Raw genomic sequence first — 16603 nt, 5'->3', positions numbered from 1 at the left:
CAAGTCCATTTCCTTTCCTTCCCAAAGCCTTGTTGGGACTTCAGTCTGACATACAACATAGCGGTGGTGAACCTCAGTGTAAAGGGCTAGGAGCCCGCGGGTTCTCCCAACCCCAGTCAAGGAAAACCAATCCCCATTCCTTTAGTGGCAGGAGCGCCAGGGACCCAAACCTCCACATTCCATTCTAGCACCCACAAATCAAGGGGAAAATACTCTATTTCCTTTAAAAAATAAGTTGCTTCATACAAATCGCTATTTAAAAATATACAAATAAGGCTCAAGAAATAAATTCTAGTTTTGGGGTTTGCCATGCGAGAACAACAGTGAGTCTTGGCGAAAGACTGCTGCGTGTGTGTGTGTGTGTGTGTGTGTGTGTGTGTGTGTTTGCGACTGCTCATTGGGACCTGCCAGGGACCCAGGAGTCAGGAAGAGCTTGCTCCCTCAAGGACAACCTGCTCACTTTCAGGCGTTGGCCGTAACTTTACTGAGACCTGCTGAACAGCAGTGTCCCAAGTCCAGGGTGACTCCAGTCAGTCTCTCACCAGTTCCAGGAGACCAGAGTTGGGGGTGCTAAGTGCTGGTAGGCAGGGAAGAGGCCCAGTGCCGAGCCTGGCCCAAAGGCAGCATAGCCTGGCATTGAGCAAGCGGTGGCCGGGCGTGCGCTACACTTGTCCTGGGCCACCGCAGCGGTCCCCGCACCCCTGCCACTGCACGGTGGCCCGTCATGCACTAGCACCGGTACCATCACGCGGTGCAGCAGGCTGGGAGCAGCGTGCGGATCAGCTAGTGCTGCCAGATCCGACGACTCGGTGGCCCCTGGCGCTCGCCCACGCTTCAGCTTGTAGCGATGGTTCTGGAACCAGATCTTGACCTGCGTGGGCGTGAGGCGCAGGAGTCGAGCCAGCTGTTCTCGCTCTGGCGCAGACAGGTAGCGCTGCTGTCGGAAGCGCCGCTCCAATTCCAAGGTCTGGGCCTTGGAGAACAGCACCCGCCGCTTCCTCCTCTTCTCCGTGTCGGAGCCTGGAGATGCCGGCCGGAAGGAAGCGAGCTGCGACGGCTCTGCCGGGCTTGTCTCCAGGCCACTCTCATCTGAGGCTAGGAACCACAAAACAGACATGGCTTGGTGAGAGGCTGGCCTGTGCGACTGTCTGGGACCTACCTCCCAAGCGAGACTCCAGCTGGAGCCCCAGCTCCCTTGCACGGGGATTTGAGACCATTTCCTTTTGCTGGGTTCACATCTGGGTACCCACATCTCCTACTCCTATGATCTCACCCATACTACAAAGAGAAATTACCAAGCCTGAGATGATGCCCCAGAGAAACCACCTTGGGGTCCCAGTAGCCTAGTGGGCAAACCAGTTTCCCACAAGCTGGGTCATCAATACTGGACACCTCTGTTTTGCCAAGGCTTGCAAAACCCTGGGACACAGAGGAAGGTGTAGTCCAGGCTGACCTCGAACTCCAGATCCACCTGCCTCTACCTCCTTCAGCAAATCCTACCGGCCTGCGCCACCAGAACCGGCAGAGGAAGGTGTATTAAGTATTCTGACCCTTAGGAATCTCCAGACACCAAAACACCCCATCTCCCACAGCAGTCTAGGTGCAGAGCTATACTCTCAGGATGCACAGATGCACCACCTGGCGGTTTGAGGACCACAGAACCTCCTGTTTGCTCTAAGCCAGACTCTGGGCTGGGATCTCCATTCCGGGTCCCTGAACCGGACACAGGCTTGTCTGGGTTCTCCCTCCGTCCCCCACCGCAGTCCTGGCTCACTCACAGGGGTAGTGGCTGTGCTCCGACTCCAGCCAGGCAGCGGCTTGCGAAACGCACGTCTGAGGTTCGCTCCTCACCCGGGGCTGCGCGTCCTGCTCCGGTAAATTCAGGAGGCTGCGCACGGTGAAGCCGAGGCGTCCTGAGGTGGCCATGGCCCGGGAGGGGAAGTAGGCGGGGAACAGGGCAGGCTAGGAACCCAGGAGCAGTTGGGGACGCAGCTCCTATGGGTGGAAGTGAGAGGCGCTCGCCATGCGCTGGCTTCAGAGATGCCAGCGCCTCTACAGAGGAATCCTTCTTTATATAATCGGCTCTCACCACTCGGTGGGCTTTGAAAGCCGAGGTCCGGGTGTCCAGGGTGTTAAGCACCTGAATGAGTGCAGAAGCCTGGACAAGTCCGGAAGGTGCCATCTCCGCCCCCGTCCCGCCCAGCCCGCTCCCTCCCCTTTGCGCGGGTTACCTCCCAGAGGCCGCAGGAAGCAGCCCTTGGCATTAGCGATTGTCTGATTAGACCAAAGTAGGGGCAGATAATGGGGATTGTTACCAGTGAATAACATCTTGGGTGGCGAACAGTGACCATGGTCCTCGCGACCGAGCCCCAACTTCCTCCTCCTCCTCCCGAGCTGACATGGGGCCTGGTCCTGGTGATAGCGCTGGAAATGGGAGACGACTTATTATTCTTTGTTTTATTCCGGAGCTTGTTAGCTGGAATGGAAAGTTATTTACAACACTTCTGAGCGCGCTCGCTCCCCCCACCTCTTTGGTAGCACCCCTTGGAGAGCTGAGGGTGGCCTGTGGTCTGGTCTTTCTAGTTATCTTGCGCAAGGTTTTATAGCTCATAGGAGTCCTCCTCACACATCTCCCGGTGCCCCACACACCATCGGAAAGGGCTGGGAGCTTGCGGGAGCGCCCAGGACCTATGCCTGTCTCCCCAAGCCAAAAGACAGGCCGCACTGTTCCAGCCTGGCCCCTATGGCCCGAGTTCCACGAACCTAGAACTAGGTCCATTCGAGGACCCACGAGTAGTATTGTTTCCTAGAGTGGCCTACTGTAAACTTTCAGGCTTCCGTGGCATCGCCACTCTGACATCGTCTCTGCCTTTCAGCCCCATGTCCTCCAAGTCAGTTCCACTTTCCAAGCTAGCAGCATAAGAAGGGGCAGTGTAAGCAGCAAGTGTAACAGACCACAGCACAGCTGCCCGACCTGGCATCAGAAAGGGTGGATAGGCAGAATTAGCACCAGGACTGCCCAAACCAAAATGTGGCCAGGTTCCTCCCAGATCCTCTAGTCTCTGAGCTGCACAGAGAAAATGATCCATGTGAAAGGCACGGGAAGCTGCCAAGAACTGGCCCATTTTGTTGGCCCCCAGCCTTGCTTTGGCTTCAGTCTATCGCTCAGTTGCAGTCTCAGAGGCTTCTTTCCCTCCAGATAATGCTTTGGGTATCTAGTTTCTAAATTTTAGGGATGAGAGATGCTTACACCCGCAAATCTGACTCTGCTGGGGCTGAATTCGAACCTGACAGGACACGGTGCCCTGGGCTCCATCCAGCCTGGCGCCCTCCCCAGAGCAGTCCTACCAAGCGTGCCTGAGGTTCCCCTGGGCTGCAAGGCGCGCTGGGTGGTCGGGTGGAGGCTAGCCCACTACAGGCCAACTGCTAGGCCTCAAACAAAGAGGAAAATGGAGCTGGGACGCCCGGACTTGTTGGAAGCATTTGTTCCAGCAAAGATTTTGCATTTGTTCAGTCCAGAATAATGTGTGATTGACGGCTGCTCACAATGCGCTTTAGCTCTCCTGGATAAATCGGAGCTTGTCCGCTGTTGTCATGGTTTTCAATGGGATTCAATGGGATTGGGAGATCGATCGACTCTGCTGGCCGTCTTTCTACGGCCCTGGCAATAGATTTATTAGTTATGTCTTTTTAAATAAGATTAAATTGAAATGACTGGGCTGACCCCTCTGCAGTCAATACCCAGGCAGGAGCCAGAGATTGGCAGGAGCCAGAGATGGCAGGAGGCGGTCGAGTCCTAGAGCACCGTTGGTATAGATTCCAAGATTCCCCTGAACTTGGAGGTTATACCAGGTGAGGCCACTCAGGACTGGGACCGGTGTGCATCCTACCTCTAGTACCTATTGACTCTCTTGAGATTCTCTCCCTCTCTTCCTCCTCCCTTTCACCGTCTCCCCCTCCCTCCCAAAATGAATAGATTTGGTAATTTCTGACACTATCCATTTTAGAATCTCACTCCCTTGCAATTTCAAAGCGTAGGTCCATCTATGCAGTGGTGTATCGCCAGTGGATTCTGATTCCACCTTTTACAGGACATCCTAGGAGTGGGTGTGTCAGCCTTCAAGTTTGTGAGAAACCCTCCACAGGCCTGGGGCAGGGCATTTAACAATTTTAGGAAGAAGCCAGCAAAGAAAAGTCCAAGCATCTTCCCTGGAATGGCTGACCTCCTTAGCCTTTTAATCTATTTTACATCCTAAGACCACACTGATGTGCAGAAATAAGTAGAGGACACTCTTCAGCTCTGGAGAGCTCTTCGCCATCAAATATTTGCTTTTACTCTTAGCGTTTGGCTCCCAAGCAGGAGAGCTGCATCCCTGCTGCAGCAGTTGTGTTCTGAGAGAGCTTGGATTGGGGGTGAGCTTCTTATATCACTTCTCAGTTCATATCCTTGGCCTGAAAGCAGTGTTTCCGGGGTCTGGTGTGCATGTGTTTGTCCTGGGAACCCCACACCTCTTGGTCACACAAAGCTCAGCCATCATTCTGAAACATGTCCTGAACCCTTCTTCCCAGCCAGAGTCAGCACCTGAGGACCCCCAAGGAGGTTGTTCCATGTAAACTATGCTGTCTGAAAAAATGGAGGAGAAGAAGCAGTCCTTAGTGGAGGGTGTTCTCCTCACCACCTCTTCACCTCAGAGACCCAAAGACTTGAGAGTAGGAAATTGTTTGGATACTGAGCCAGTAGGAGAGAAGTGGAGATAGCCGTGACTTTTTGCATATTGGAGATGCATGTGTATGTATCCCTGCCCAACCCTGTACACAAGGAATAGGTTAACATCTCTCTAATGGGGCATTCTTGCCCAATTTTCAAATGTTTATTAGTGTTTCAGTCTGCAATGCAGCATAGTTTGTTAGTATTATTACCTAATTGTGTGTGTGTGTGTGGGGGGGGATTTGTTTCCCTGCAGTTGGGTCCAGCACATCCCAATTGGAGTAAGTTTGAAATTTGGGGGTGGAGCGGTCTGGAATGGGGACTGTATTTAAGCCATCCTCACCAGTCATCCTTCTGTGTCTTACCCAGAGGTGCTCATCATTGCTTGATGCTTAAGAGCTTCAGACTAGGAAGTGCCACAGTAAAACCAATGTATCTTGAGCTTCTGGGGGACATTGTGTCTATAGCTCACATTCTGCTTTTAAATCTGTTTGTTTTTTGCTGTTTCTCAGATTTCTGCAACTCTCTACAGTACTGAAGACAGGCAATACTGCAGAGTCCTCTTGATAGATGGAGAGCCCTCCACTACCAGGGCATTTTTCCTCATAGCAACTGCTCCCCCCTCTTCATCGGGAGTCTGGTTAAAATAGCAGAAGGAAAATAAAAATGGGTCTTTGGCACCTCCAAGAAGTGTCAGAGGGCAATCTCGGTCAGTTCTAAGACAGAAAGGAAAGGACATTAAGAATCAGAACTCTACTTTCCATTCCGAGAGCTAGTTGCCGTGAAAAACCAAACATCTCTCTTTTAATGACTAATAATCAATTATTTTGTGATGTGCCCAGCCTGGCTTCAGTTCTTTCCTGGCTGTGATATACACACAAGAAGAAAAGGGGCAGCAGCTACTTATAGGCTGGGAATTTGGTCCTTCTTTAAAACTGGCTTTCGATTTTATTGCTTAGCAGCGAGTGACAAGATCTGAGCCACTCTGCATTAAGTCTCTTAAAATAAGACTTCTTCATCGATGTTGCTGTTGTTTCTGGTCTCAGGAAATTTTTATTTTTTATGATCAACTAGTGGATTAAGCAGACAATGTGTGTGTGTGTATCTGTGTGTGTGTGTGTGTATATATATGTGTGTGTGTTAAAATGATTCCATGAATTTAAAACTACATTTAATTAAACACCCCTAGACTCTATTTCCTAAAAACTCAACAAGTAGCTTTGGATTTTAAAGACTCATTTTATTTATTTATTTATTGCTTATTTAATCTTTCTCATGCCTTCCAGTACTATAAAAGCATCAATGCTGGCATGGTTTGTAAATTGTCAGAATGAAAATAACTATATAACGTAGAGAAGCAATGCACCAAGTGTTGTCTAGTTCTAAAATTCTTATTTTTGTTTCATTTTTGTTGTTGTTGTTGTTAAAGGTACGTTGTTAAAGACATACATATAATTTGCCTGGCATAAATATGATTGTAAACTACAGAGTTTTTACTGAGTCTTTCGTAGTAAAATCTAAGGCCTGGATAGGCCTTAGGTCACACTTGGTGTTATGTATAGACTGTGTAGTGTTATTGAGGCTGACTCCAGGACTACGTTTTATCACTAGTACCTTGCATGGTATAACTTACCATGCATGCTGGAAAAGCATTTCCATTGAAGCCATTTAAGAAGAGAAAACAAAAACCTACTCATAGGATATAAAAACATTATAACGAGGCTCTTAAAAATAGCTTTACCTTGTTTTGAGATCAGCTTCCAAACTTTCCTGTACAGAATTAAAGAGAGATATCATGTCTTCTTATTGGCAACAGTTTAAACTACACACCAAACCAGTCATTCCAGACAAGGGCTTCTTGATATTTTGTTAAGGCAATTTCTCAAGGACTAAAGATTCAAATACTCGGTTTTGACGGCACCCATAAGAATGTCACTCCAGGTTTCGAACACTGGAGAGTGTCCCACTGTGTCTCACACCTGCATTGTATCTCGAGTCAGGGTGGAGTATCTGGAGGAACTGGAGTTTTAAGGAAAGCCATGAAGATGAACAGATAGCCCCAGAACTGAAGAAGAAATTAGTTGAAAGATAAAGAGGACCTAAAGAAAAGAGGGCCCCTTTAATGGATCGTGTTTGAAAGAACGATCTATAAGCTTAAATGGGAGTAAATATTCACTTAAAGCTACAGGCTTGGTCTGATCTGGTGAACTCAGAGGAGAAAAGTGTGAATGGAATATTCCAGATGATCGCAGTTGCGCCCCCCCCCCCCCAGGTTTTATGTTTCTAAAAATCAACTCCAGTAAGTGTCCAACAGGAGCCCAAAATGACAGCTCGGAGAAATGTTCTGCAACAAAATAAAAAAAATTTTAAAAAGCGCTCTCTCTCTCTCTCTCTCTCTCTCTCTCTCTCTCTCTCTCTGTCCTGTGGCTCTGGGAACCCCTTGCCCGGTGGCGAAGGTGGCTGCCTTTGTGTTCTTGATTAAATGGGTGTTTACACTGCAGTCACACACCACACAAAGGAAACAACACAAAATAAAAATGTCCTCCGTGTTCTGTTTTTCAATCATTGTGTGAAGGAGGCTCTTGGCCTTTATCAGTGTCAGTGAAAAGTTGCTCTCTGGAAGAGACATTCCGCTCACCCTGCTTCTGTGCACGGGGAGCTTACCATGGAAACTGGAAACTGCCTCGGGACCCCACAGGCAAATACATCAACGGCAAGGCAGCACACTGGGCATGGTAGGCTTAGCTTTACCAAAGACAGCAGAGAAGAAAGGGGTTTAGAACTTCTTGAGAAATGTATTGTGTCTGTTGGTCTTTTCTTGAACAAATAAATAAAAATAAATAAAATTTAAAAATAAAATACAACAAAAAACAAACAAAAACCTCGCTATCAATAACAACAAAACCAACCCAAGACAACTGTAAACTAGATTTATTCCAGTTACTGAGAAATTACTTGATCTAATTGTATTCTCCCCAATCTTAAAATAAATGTACTATGAGTTTACACAATTTTTATGTTGGGAAAAACAGTAGTTCTTACAGATGGCTTTTTAAAAATGACAGTTTCGTTATCTGTAAGATAATAAATTTATCATTTATACATACTTGTATTTCCTGAATTGATTAATGCTTTAATTGAGTGTAACTACATAAAAATCCCAGAGTTCCCTCTCCTGCTCATGTTTCTGGTGTAGCAGCTCCCTCCTTAAATATGACTGGCTTATCCTTAAAACATCACTCTTGGAACCTGAGGAAATGAGAAAGCCCTCAAGATTTTCTTATTTTTTTTCTATTTCATCTTCTTGCCAAGCTCTCATTTAAGTTAAAACCAATGCTAGGTTCTCCCCCATCTCCTTCCAGGTCTTCTCTGTCATGGTCCACATGAACTGAGGGCAATAAGATCAGTGACGGACATGTCCACCCTTGAGCAGCGTGTCTCGATTGCTCATTTGCACCATCAGCTCATCTCCCTGTGGCAGTCTGCTCACAGTGGACTGGGTAGTCCTAAGTGACTACAGCATCAACACACACACATCCACACGCAACTGCTCTGTCAGTCGATGGAAATGGGTGTGTGTTTGGGGGATATGAATTATAGTTGCTCCTTTGGTTTCGTTGCTTGAAAATAAAATCAAACGCTTATTTTTTTTTCTTAAATGTGAACACCACAAAGAAAGCAACAGTGTGAGTACACAGAGAAAAGAAGGGATAGCAAACTCACCGATTGTCCTGGAAGTGATACTCAGTTATGCAGATGTCATCAGAAGGTGCAGACAAGGTCTCTTGGTAGGGTTACCCTATTATATTCTGTTTAAACAGAGTACTTTCTCTTGCTGAAAAGCAGCTGTCTCCCATCTCAACCATATCTAATTTCTGGGGTTAGTGATTCTGTCAGAGCTCAGGCAACTTAGAGAGTGAAGGAGACAAAGAATAAGAATGTAATATATTTTTGCTTTAGGGTCAGATAGTTTATTTGGTAACTGATATTATTTAAATATCAAAGTATTTAACTTTGAAAACCTGTGTTTCTATAACTACTCCCTTTTCAATCCTGGTGTCATTAATGAGGACTTTTTGAGCCACAGAAAAGTGTGAATCAGAGATTGTTTCAGGGTGTGTTGTGCTTGGCTGAACTACTGGGGCATAGTGCAGTAGTGATTGTGAAAAATCAAACATTTCTTTTAATAAATTTACCCTCTACCCTGGATGGTTGTTCTCGTTAAGCCAAAAATCTGACTCAAAACAATTTTAGAAAGAGAAAATAAAAATACAATGTGAGTTTAAAGTTAAGCATTCTGTCTCTTTGCAGTATAAAATGATCTTACATCATTGAACCTTGCAGAAGCCCAGATGTTAGAACTCCAGGAGTTACACAGTATTGTCAGCAAGCCCTCCTTATAAAATCTGCCCTTCTGGTTTCTTCTTTAATGATAAAATAAACACTACTTTGATTCCAGTAATTCAATCATTTATTTTCTAGACCAATAATAAAAACGCTCAACTTACTCTTTCTAAGATTCAGGATTTTTGTTTTGTTTTGTTTTGCTTGTTATTGAGTTTTTTTCCCCTATATTCAAATCCTGATCACCCCATCAGTTGACTGATCTAGGACATCCCTAAGGGCAGCCTGGGATGGGGAGTGGCACCTGCTAGGGCTAGTGTGCATAATCAATGTGAGGTAGTTTTGGGAATGGAGGCGCAGGTGACAGTGAAGTAAGGGACAGAGGGAGACGAAAGGGAGAGTGAGCACTGCCTGTGGTGATCTGGAAAAGCAAGGCTGGTCTGGCCTTCCCAGTTAGAAGATAGGAAAGGAAAGACAGTGCAGAATCAGGTTGGACATTTATGGACCACAATACTTACCAGGAAGCAGAGAGATGCCTTTGTGGTTTTGTTCAGATACCAGCTTAGAGGTCTGGGGCCTGCGTATTTTAAAAGTCGATGTAGGACACAGCAGCTAATATCTAGGGATCCTGTTGCGGTTTTGTTAGCATCTCAGTGACCAGCAAGTGATTTCATGTGATTTAAGTTGTATTTGTTTCCAAACAGCTTAGTCCCTTCCATTGCTAATTGGGTGGCACAGAAGCCCCTTTAGAAGGTGCAGTTTTGAAAGGTTAAATCTCTTTAGCAATGAACATAGATTGAAAACCAGTTAAAAGCCCCTGAGAACAAATGAGTCTTAAATCGGGCATGAAACAAAGGGAAGGTGGGGCCCATCCCCTAATGTCAATAGGCAGAAAGCCCCACGTGCACAATGGGCTTGGGAGCGACCACCCAAGGTGATTTCAGTCAATTCTGGAGGCTGACAGAGACCTGGAGCCTGCTACTTGGCTAGGCCAGCCACCCAGAGTCCTATCAGGATGCTTAGGAAATTGTCTCATCCCATGCTACATTGTATCCACAGACATTTTTTTTTCCTTCCAAGCACGACAAAAATATCAATAGGTCTGCTTGCTGGCTGCTGTGGCCAGCTGTCACACTCTTGGAGAAACCGAAGGCTATTAATGAGACTGATGAACACTAACTAGACTGGAGTCAATTGAATTACACAAATATACAACCCCTGTGTCCTCACCACAAGGCTGCCACCCACATAGCTTTATTGTCCATAGCATACAGGTCTCTCTTGATGCAGAGTTTTTAATTGTAATCCACAAATATATAGTATGTAACTCATGAGCACCAGGCGTTGAGTTAGCACTAAGACCGACCTTGTCAAGCTTAAGGAATAGTGCACCCTAGGCCATCAGAGTTTGCTTTTCAAAACGCACCACATTTTGGAATCACGTGGACGGACTAGATCTAGGTTTAATCTCTGGGCCACACAATGCTGCCTGCCACAAGTTGCACAACTGCTTTATACCGGTTTCTCCACCTCTGAGCTAGAAGAAACAATTCCCACAATTTCTTTACACCAGCTTCTCTACATCTAAACTAGAAGTGGCAGTTCACACAGGTGCTCTGATCGTCACTGAGGTATTAAGGTGCCAGGCACAGTGCTTCCCCGCGTTTGTAAGCACTCTTTTTTTATAGCAATTATTGTTATTATACTAATGGCTTTGGAGAAGTGGGGTATCTGAGGAGAGATTGAGGTTTACCCTCATGTTGTCCTGTGTTAAGTTTAGTTTCATCAGTCCCAGAACTGAAAAGAATTTTAGCTTAGCCCCTCCTTTCCAGAAGAAGAACACACACACACACTGTGACTGCGGGCACGGGGAAGCGGGGAGACAGACAGAGAGAGGTGGGGGAAGAATGAGACAGAGAAAGAAACACACACACACACACACACAGTAGGGGGAAAGGGAGGGAGACAGACAGACATAAAGAGAGAGAGGGAGAGTGGAAGAGAGACAGAGGGGGGGGGATGACTTGAATGTGGGTGATTTGGCCAATATCTCAAGAGCCAAACTGGGAGTTCAGATGTCCTTAACTTATGACTCTTTGTACTTAAGCATCCCCTACATTATGAGTCCAGAAGCAGTTCTTCTTCTCCTAACAGAATAAGAGTAAAAAAATGCTGCCTCTGGAAAAGACTTCCCAAACCTAGAAATGTCGCCCACACCCTCCGTCTTCAGGCGCTCAGCTCTAGGCCCCCTTGCTCCTCATCCAGCCAGCTGAGAACCCCACAGGTTCTTTTACCCCACACTTACACAAGAGGAAGGACTGGAGCTCTGATGTTTCTGTTTTTGTGTACCTCTGCAGCCAAATCACGTTTCTTCCCCCAGCATCTCTGTGTTTCAGGGTGTGTGTTGCCAAGTCCTCTCCCTTTCACACATAAGGAACTCTATCCAAGAACAGACTCAGGTGAACTAGAAATAAGTGTGTTTGTCTAGAAAGGAACATAATCAGATCGATACTGATTGCTTTAGAAAAGCAAAGGGAACTACAGTAAGGTTAAAGGGGTTCCGGGGAAGGACCATCTTTTCCCACTAAAGACAATTAACAAGCAGAGGCTGGTGCTGCTCACACTACTTTTCCTGGAAGACATGCAAATGAGCTGGGAAGAGGAATTTTTTTTTTCTTTCTTCCTCTGTGCCTCTTCTTCAGAGTCTGGAGTGTCAGCTCTGCACTGAGCAGTGAGCTCCCTGCCAGACTGCCCTAAAAACCCAGACACACATTCTACCCTACTCTTACGGTCCAAAGCATTTTCCTTTTAGCTGCTCCTTGAATATTTCAAACGTGTTCATTCCCCTTCCTTAGTAGATCGTGAGCCTCTTCAGACCCCTGCCCTGCACATTTCTTATAGTCTCCCCCAAAATAGTTGTTCTCTATTTTTTGAGAGGGGGTTGCCAGTACAAAAATAAACAACTGACCGTAAGACCATTGGATTATGCTAGATGCTGAAACATTGCTTCATAAAGAACCATAGTAGGTTGTTGCTCCTGTGTTTTTCATTGGGTGGGAATAGGAGTGTGACTTCATTTCCCACCCAACAGAACAGTATAAAACCACTTCCTGCTTGAGGTGTGGAATGCCACAGGCAAGATTAGAGAGAGCGAGCGCCCGTGCCTCTCAGAGCGAGACCAATGGGGGTTTGCCATTTGTACTCACAAGTTCTCACCCCTTGAACTGAGCAAGACACAATAGATGATAACAGCTGATTCAGAATAGTTAACAGTCTAGGGTATAAATATGTAAACATGGGTAAGTATGTATTTAGACAATTTAAAAGTGTGTCTCATTTACCCAATTATAAACAGCTGTCTGAGAGCAATTACGATTTATCATGTAAATGCTTATTTGCATAATTCAAAATATGAATATTATTTGCTTGATAAAGACTGTAAATAAATGGCGAACTTTCTCATGCTTAGAGTTTTATGTTGTTTCTGGGGAACAGAAAAAGGAGCATTTTGTTGAAAACGATAGCTAATTTTAGCAATTCTAGAAGGTCTAAATAATCACTAATTTAATGGGAAAGGGACAAAAGTTTTAAAATAAGGGTAGCTGACTGAGAAGTAGCAGAACAGGTCATATTCCTCTGTTAGTGCCCTCAGGAAATTTCCTATACAAGGATGGTGAATTGCCTTACAGTTATTTGCACTGAGTGTAAGTCTTTAACAATAAAATTTTTTAGGATAATAAGAAATTATTTTTTTATTCTGTAACTTAATAGACCATTTCCCAATAATATCTCATTCTTGGAAAGAGTGATTACTGAGTAAGTTTATTTCTAAACATACTAAGGAATGTTTTTATTTAAAACATACAACTATTTAGGCTGGAATGGTGGCACACCCTTAATTCTAGCACTTTGGAGGCAGAAGCAGGTGAATCTTTGTAAGTTTGAGGCCAGATTGGTGGCTACGTAATGAAGCCTTATCCCAGAAATATGAGCATGGCTTTGCATCCATTACAGCCTGTAGGAAAAGCATCTTTTCTGTCCCTTCCCTATTCTAGTTCTTGCTGGCAATTCTTGGTATTCTTTATCATGTAGTTTCATTTTATGCTTCCGGTCTCTGTCTTCATTGCCCATGTCCTCCTTCCATCTACAGCTGTCCCCATCTCCCTCCTCCTCTTCTCTTCGCAGTGCTGAGAGACACCATATAGCTGCCGAAGGAGACAGATGCTGGAACTTTACCAGGTAAGCCACAGCCTTGTGATGATATACAGGTGAATAGAAATGGGTTAATTTAAGATGTAAGAGTTAGTTAATAAGAATCTTAAGCTAATAGGCCAAGCAGTGTTTTAATTAATATAGTTTCTGTGTGATTATTTCGGGTCTGGGCAGCCAGGAAATGAACGAGCAGTCTCTGCCTACAAAACCCAGGGCCTTATGCATTCTAGGTAAATTCTCCTTTATTTCTTCTGTCTTTCCTTTCATTCTTTCTTTATTTCCTTCCTTGTGAGTGTGTGTGTGTACACAAGTGTGTTGCGATATGGAGACTATAGGACAACTTTCAGTAGTCAGTCTCCTATCGTGTGCATTTAAGAGCTTTTACCACTGAACTACAACCCCAGCCCCAGCTCTTTCCTCTTCTTGGGAAAATCAGTCATTATACTTAGTACTCTAATTCAGTGTGACTTCACCTTAAGTAACTACAACTACAAAGACATCATTAGCCTGCTTTCTGTTAGTATGAGAGGCTGAGACAATTTATAAAGAAAGCAAATCTCTCTTGGCTCACTGTTTTGGAAACCTCCTTCTATAGTCAGCTGACTTCATCGCTTTAAGGGTGGAGGCAAGGCAACTGAGTAGATAACTTTACATCATGGCTTGAAGAAAGAGAGAGAGAGAAAAGAAGAATGGACTGAGCTGTCACTATGTTTTGTTCAAAGACAAGCCTCGAATGAATTGACCCCTCTACCCCGGCTTATCTTACATTATTTATTGGATGGTGTATTTGTTACTTTTTTATTGCTGTGCATTTATTTATTTATTTGTTTGTTTGCTTTGGTTGGTTGGTTTTCTTTTGCCTTCTTGTTCTAGATGGCCAGAATCGATAATGGTGGAGAAGGCATCTCACTCTGGCAGGAGCAGGAAGAGGGGAGATAATGCTTCATCTGCATACAGAAAGCAGAGAGAAACAGGAAGCAGGGCAAGGCTACATTCGCAAAGCCCAGCCCCAGTGACATACTCCTCCAGAAAACCAAATCTGCTACAGATTCCATAGCCTCCCTCCACAGCACCACCCACCTGGGACCAAGAGTTCAAATTCATGAGCCCGTGAGGTGCATTAAGAAATGCCTACTAGACGCGGAGTATGTAAGACAGGCAGGAGGAGAGGTAAAAGCCATGAGCCACACGACAGCACACAGACTAGTATAAATGGCTTAATTTAAGTTATAAGAGCTAATGGGAGCCAGGAGGTGGTGGCACATGCCTTTAATTCCAGAACTTGGGAGGCAGAGGCAGGTGGATCTCTGTGAGTTCAAGCCCAGCCTTGTTGATAAAAGCTAGTTCCAGGACATCTAGGGCTATAACACAGAAAAACCCTGTCAAAAAGAGAAAGAAAGAAAGAAAGAAAGAAAGAAAGAAAGAAAGAAAGGAAAAGAAAAGAAAAACCCAGTGGGACAAGCTTAAGCTACAGGCAAAGCTTTCATAATTAACAAAAAGTCTCTGTGTCATCATTTGGGGGCTGGTAGTCCAAGAAAGCCTACTACACAACTCTTTTTGGCAGATGTCTTAGAGCTCTGGCATCTCCAACATCTTAGGGTCTTCCTCCATCACATTCGGGTTTCACCTTTATGGATTGACACAGTGGCCTTCCAGGGCCCCCTCATGGGCACTCCAACTCTGTGACACATTGTTTGGCCTAAGTGGCTTTCTGAGATCATGAGGAGAAATCTACAACCATCTAAATCTTGCATCTTGTCTTGCCTTCAAATCCAATACCATATGGGCAATTTGGTTCTCAGGTCTCTTAGACCACATTGACAGCAGCTCTCTGCAGTGCCTCTCTAGGACATGAACACCTCAGCTCTTTTCCTTCACTAATTGGAGCTTTAGCTGGGTGGGTTTTTGTCCTGAAGGAAGCTTTTCTATCTTTTCAAAGCAGAGTAGGGGGATTTTCTTTCCTTTTTTAATGGTTTTTATTGGGCTAACATTTTTCTCCACTCCCTTTCCTTCCTTCTCCTCCCCTTCTACTCTCACCCATGCCCCCATGCTCCAAATTTACTCAGGAGATCTTGTCTTTTTCTCCTTCCTGTGTATATCCATATATGTGTCTCTTAGGATCCTCTTTGTTGTCTAGGTTGTCTGGAGTTGTGTACTCTAGGTTGGTTTTTTTATTTTCTTTATGTCTAGAAGCCCCTTATGAGTAAGTATATATTTTATATGTCTTTTGGTATCTAGGTTACCACACTCAATATGGTTTTTTTCTCAATTCATCCATTTGCATGCCAAATTCAAGATGTCTTTTTTAGTGCTGTATAGTAGTCCATTGTATAAATGTACCACTTTTTTTTTTAAATCCATTCTTCAGTTGATGGGCATCTAGGTTGTTTCCAGGTTCTGGCTATTGCAAATAATGGTTCTATGAACATAATTGAGCACACATCCTTGAGGTATGATTTTGCATTCTTTGGGGATATACCTAACAGCGCTATTCCTGGGTCTTGAGGTAAATTGATTCCTAATTTTCTGAAAAATTGCCTTACTGATTTCCAAAGTAGCTGTACAAATTTTTACTCCCACCAGCAATTTAGAAGTGTTACCTTTGCCCCAGTCCTCTCCAGCATAAGTTGTTATCAGTGTTTTTGATCTTGGCCATTCTGACAGATGTAAGAATCTCAGAGTTGTTTTAATTTGCATTTCTCTGATGGCTAAGGATGTTGAGCATTTCCTTAAATGTCTTTCAGCCATTTGAGATTTATCTGTTGAAAGTTCTCTGTTTAGGTCTGTACCCCATTTTTAAAATTGGGTTATTTTTTCTATTGATGTCAAGTTTCTTGAGTTCTCTGTATATTTTGGAGATCACTTCTCTGTCCGATGTGGGGTTGGTGAAGATCTTTGTCTCATAGTCGGGGGATTTTCATAGTGCTAATCTCAATAATCACAGCATCTCTTTTAGCAAACACCTTGACTGCAACATTTACCTTCCTAGTATTCTTTTCCTTGCCCAGATGTTCATTTTCTATTTCTTTTTGTCCTGCTTGCTCATAATCATTGCAGACTTATTTAAAACAATCAGCAACTACCATTCCACATACCAGTGCAATCCTGTCTTGAACAAATTTGATCATTACTTTTTAATTCATCCTCACATAGGTTTCCAGGACATGGCCAGAAAATGCACAAAATCTTTGCTTAAATGTCATACAAATGGTCTCTAGCATAGGCTTAGAGTCCTCATTCCCCCTGAAACTTTATGAGCTGGGCCTTCACTGTCTGCATTACCCTCAGCTCTCTTGTCTTCCAGGCTTCTACTAGGATAGACCATCAATATCTGTTTTC

The 16603-nt window shown here is 44.7% G+C and overlaps 1 protein-coding gene across 1 annotated transcript; it reads right to left on the bottom strand.

Annotated features, from left to right (window-relative positions):
* Nucleotides 1–538: 538 nt before the first annotated feature.
* Nucleotides 539–1926, bottom strand: Nkx2-8 (NK2 homeobox 8). The gene is made up of 2 exons (XM_041657920.1): nt 1779–1926; nt 539–1095 (listed from the first exon to the last, which is right to left on the bottom strand). The coding sequence occupies exons 1-2, from the start codon at nt 1924–1926 to the stop codon at nt 539–541; spliced, it is 705 nt and encodes a 234-aa protein (XP_041513854.1).
* Between the last annotated feature and the right edge of the window lie 14677 nt (nt 1927–16603).

The sequence above is a fragment of the Microtus oregoni genome, unplaced genomic scaffold (genome assembly GCF_018167655.1).
Source record: "Microtus oregoni isolate MIOR12 unplaced genomic scaffold, Mior012 000009F_ref0000495, whole genome shotgun sequence".
NCBI classification, from domain to species: Eukaryota; Metazoa; Chordata; class Mammalia; order Rodentia; family Cricetidae; genus Microtus; species Microtus oregoni.
The sequence above is the reverse complement of the archived record's forward strand: the minus strand, read 5'-3'. Positions and strand labels throughout refer to the sequence as shown.

What these genes read in the sequence shown, in the direction of transcription:
- Nkx2-8 (XM_041657920.1), bottom strand. Translation starts at nt 1,926, where the DNA reads ATGGCCACCTCAGGACGCCTCGGCTTCACCGTGCGCAGCCTCCTGAAT. An exon ending in GGAGCACAGCCACTACCCCT is followed by an intron (nt 1,096 to 1,778) that starts GTGAGTGAGCCA and finishes TGTGGTTCCTAG; the next exon opens with CCTCAGATGAGAGTGGCCTG.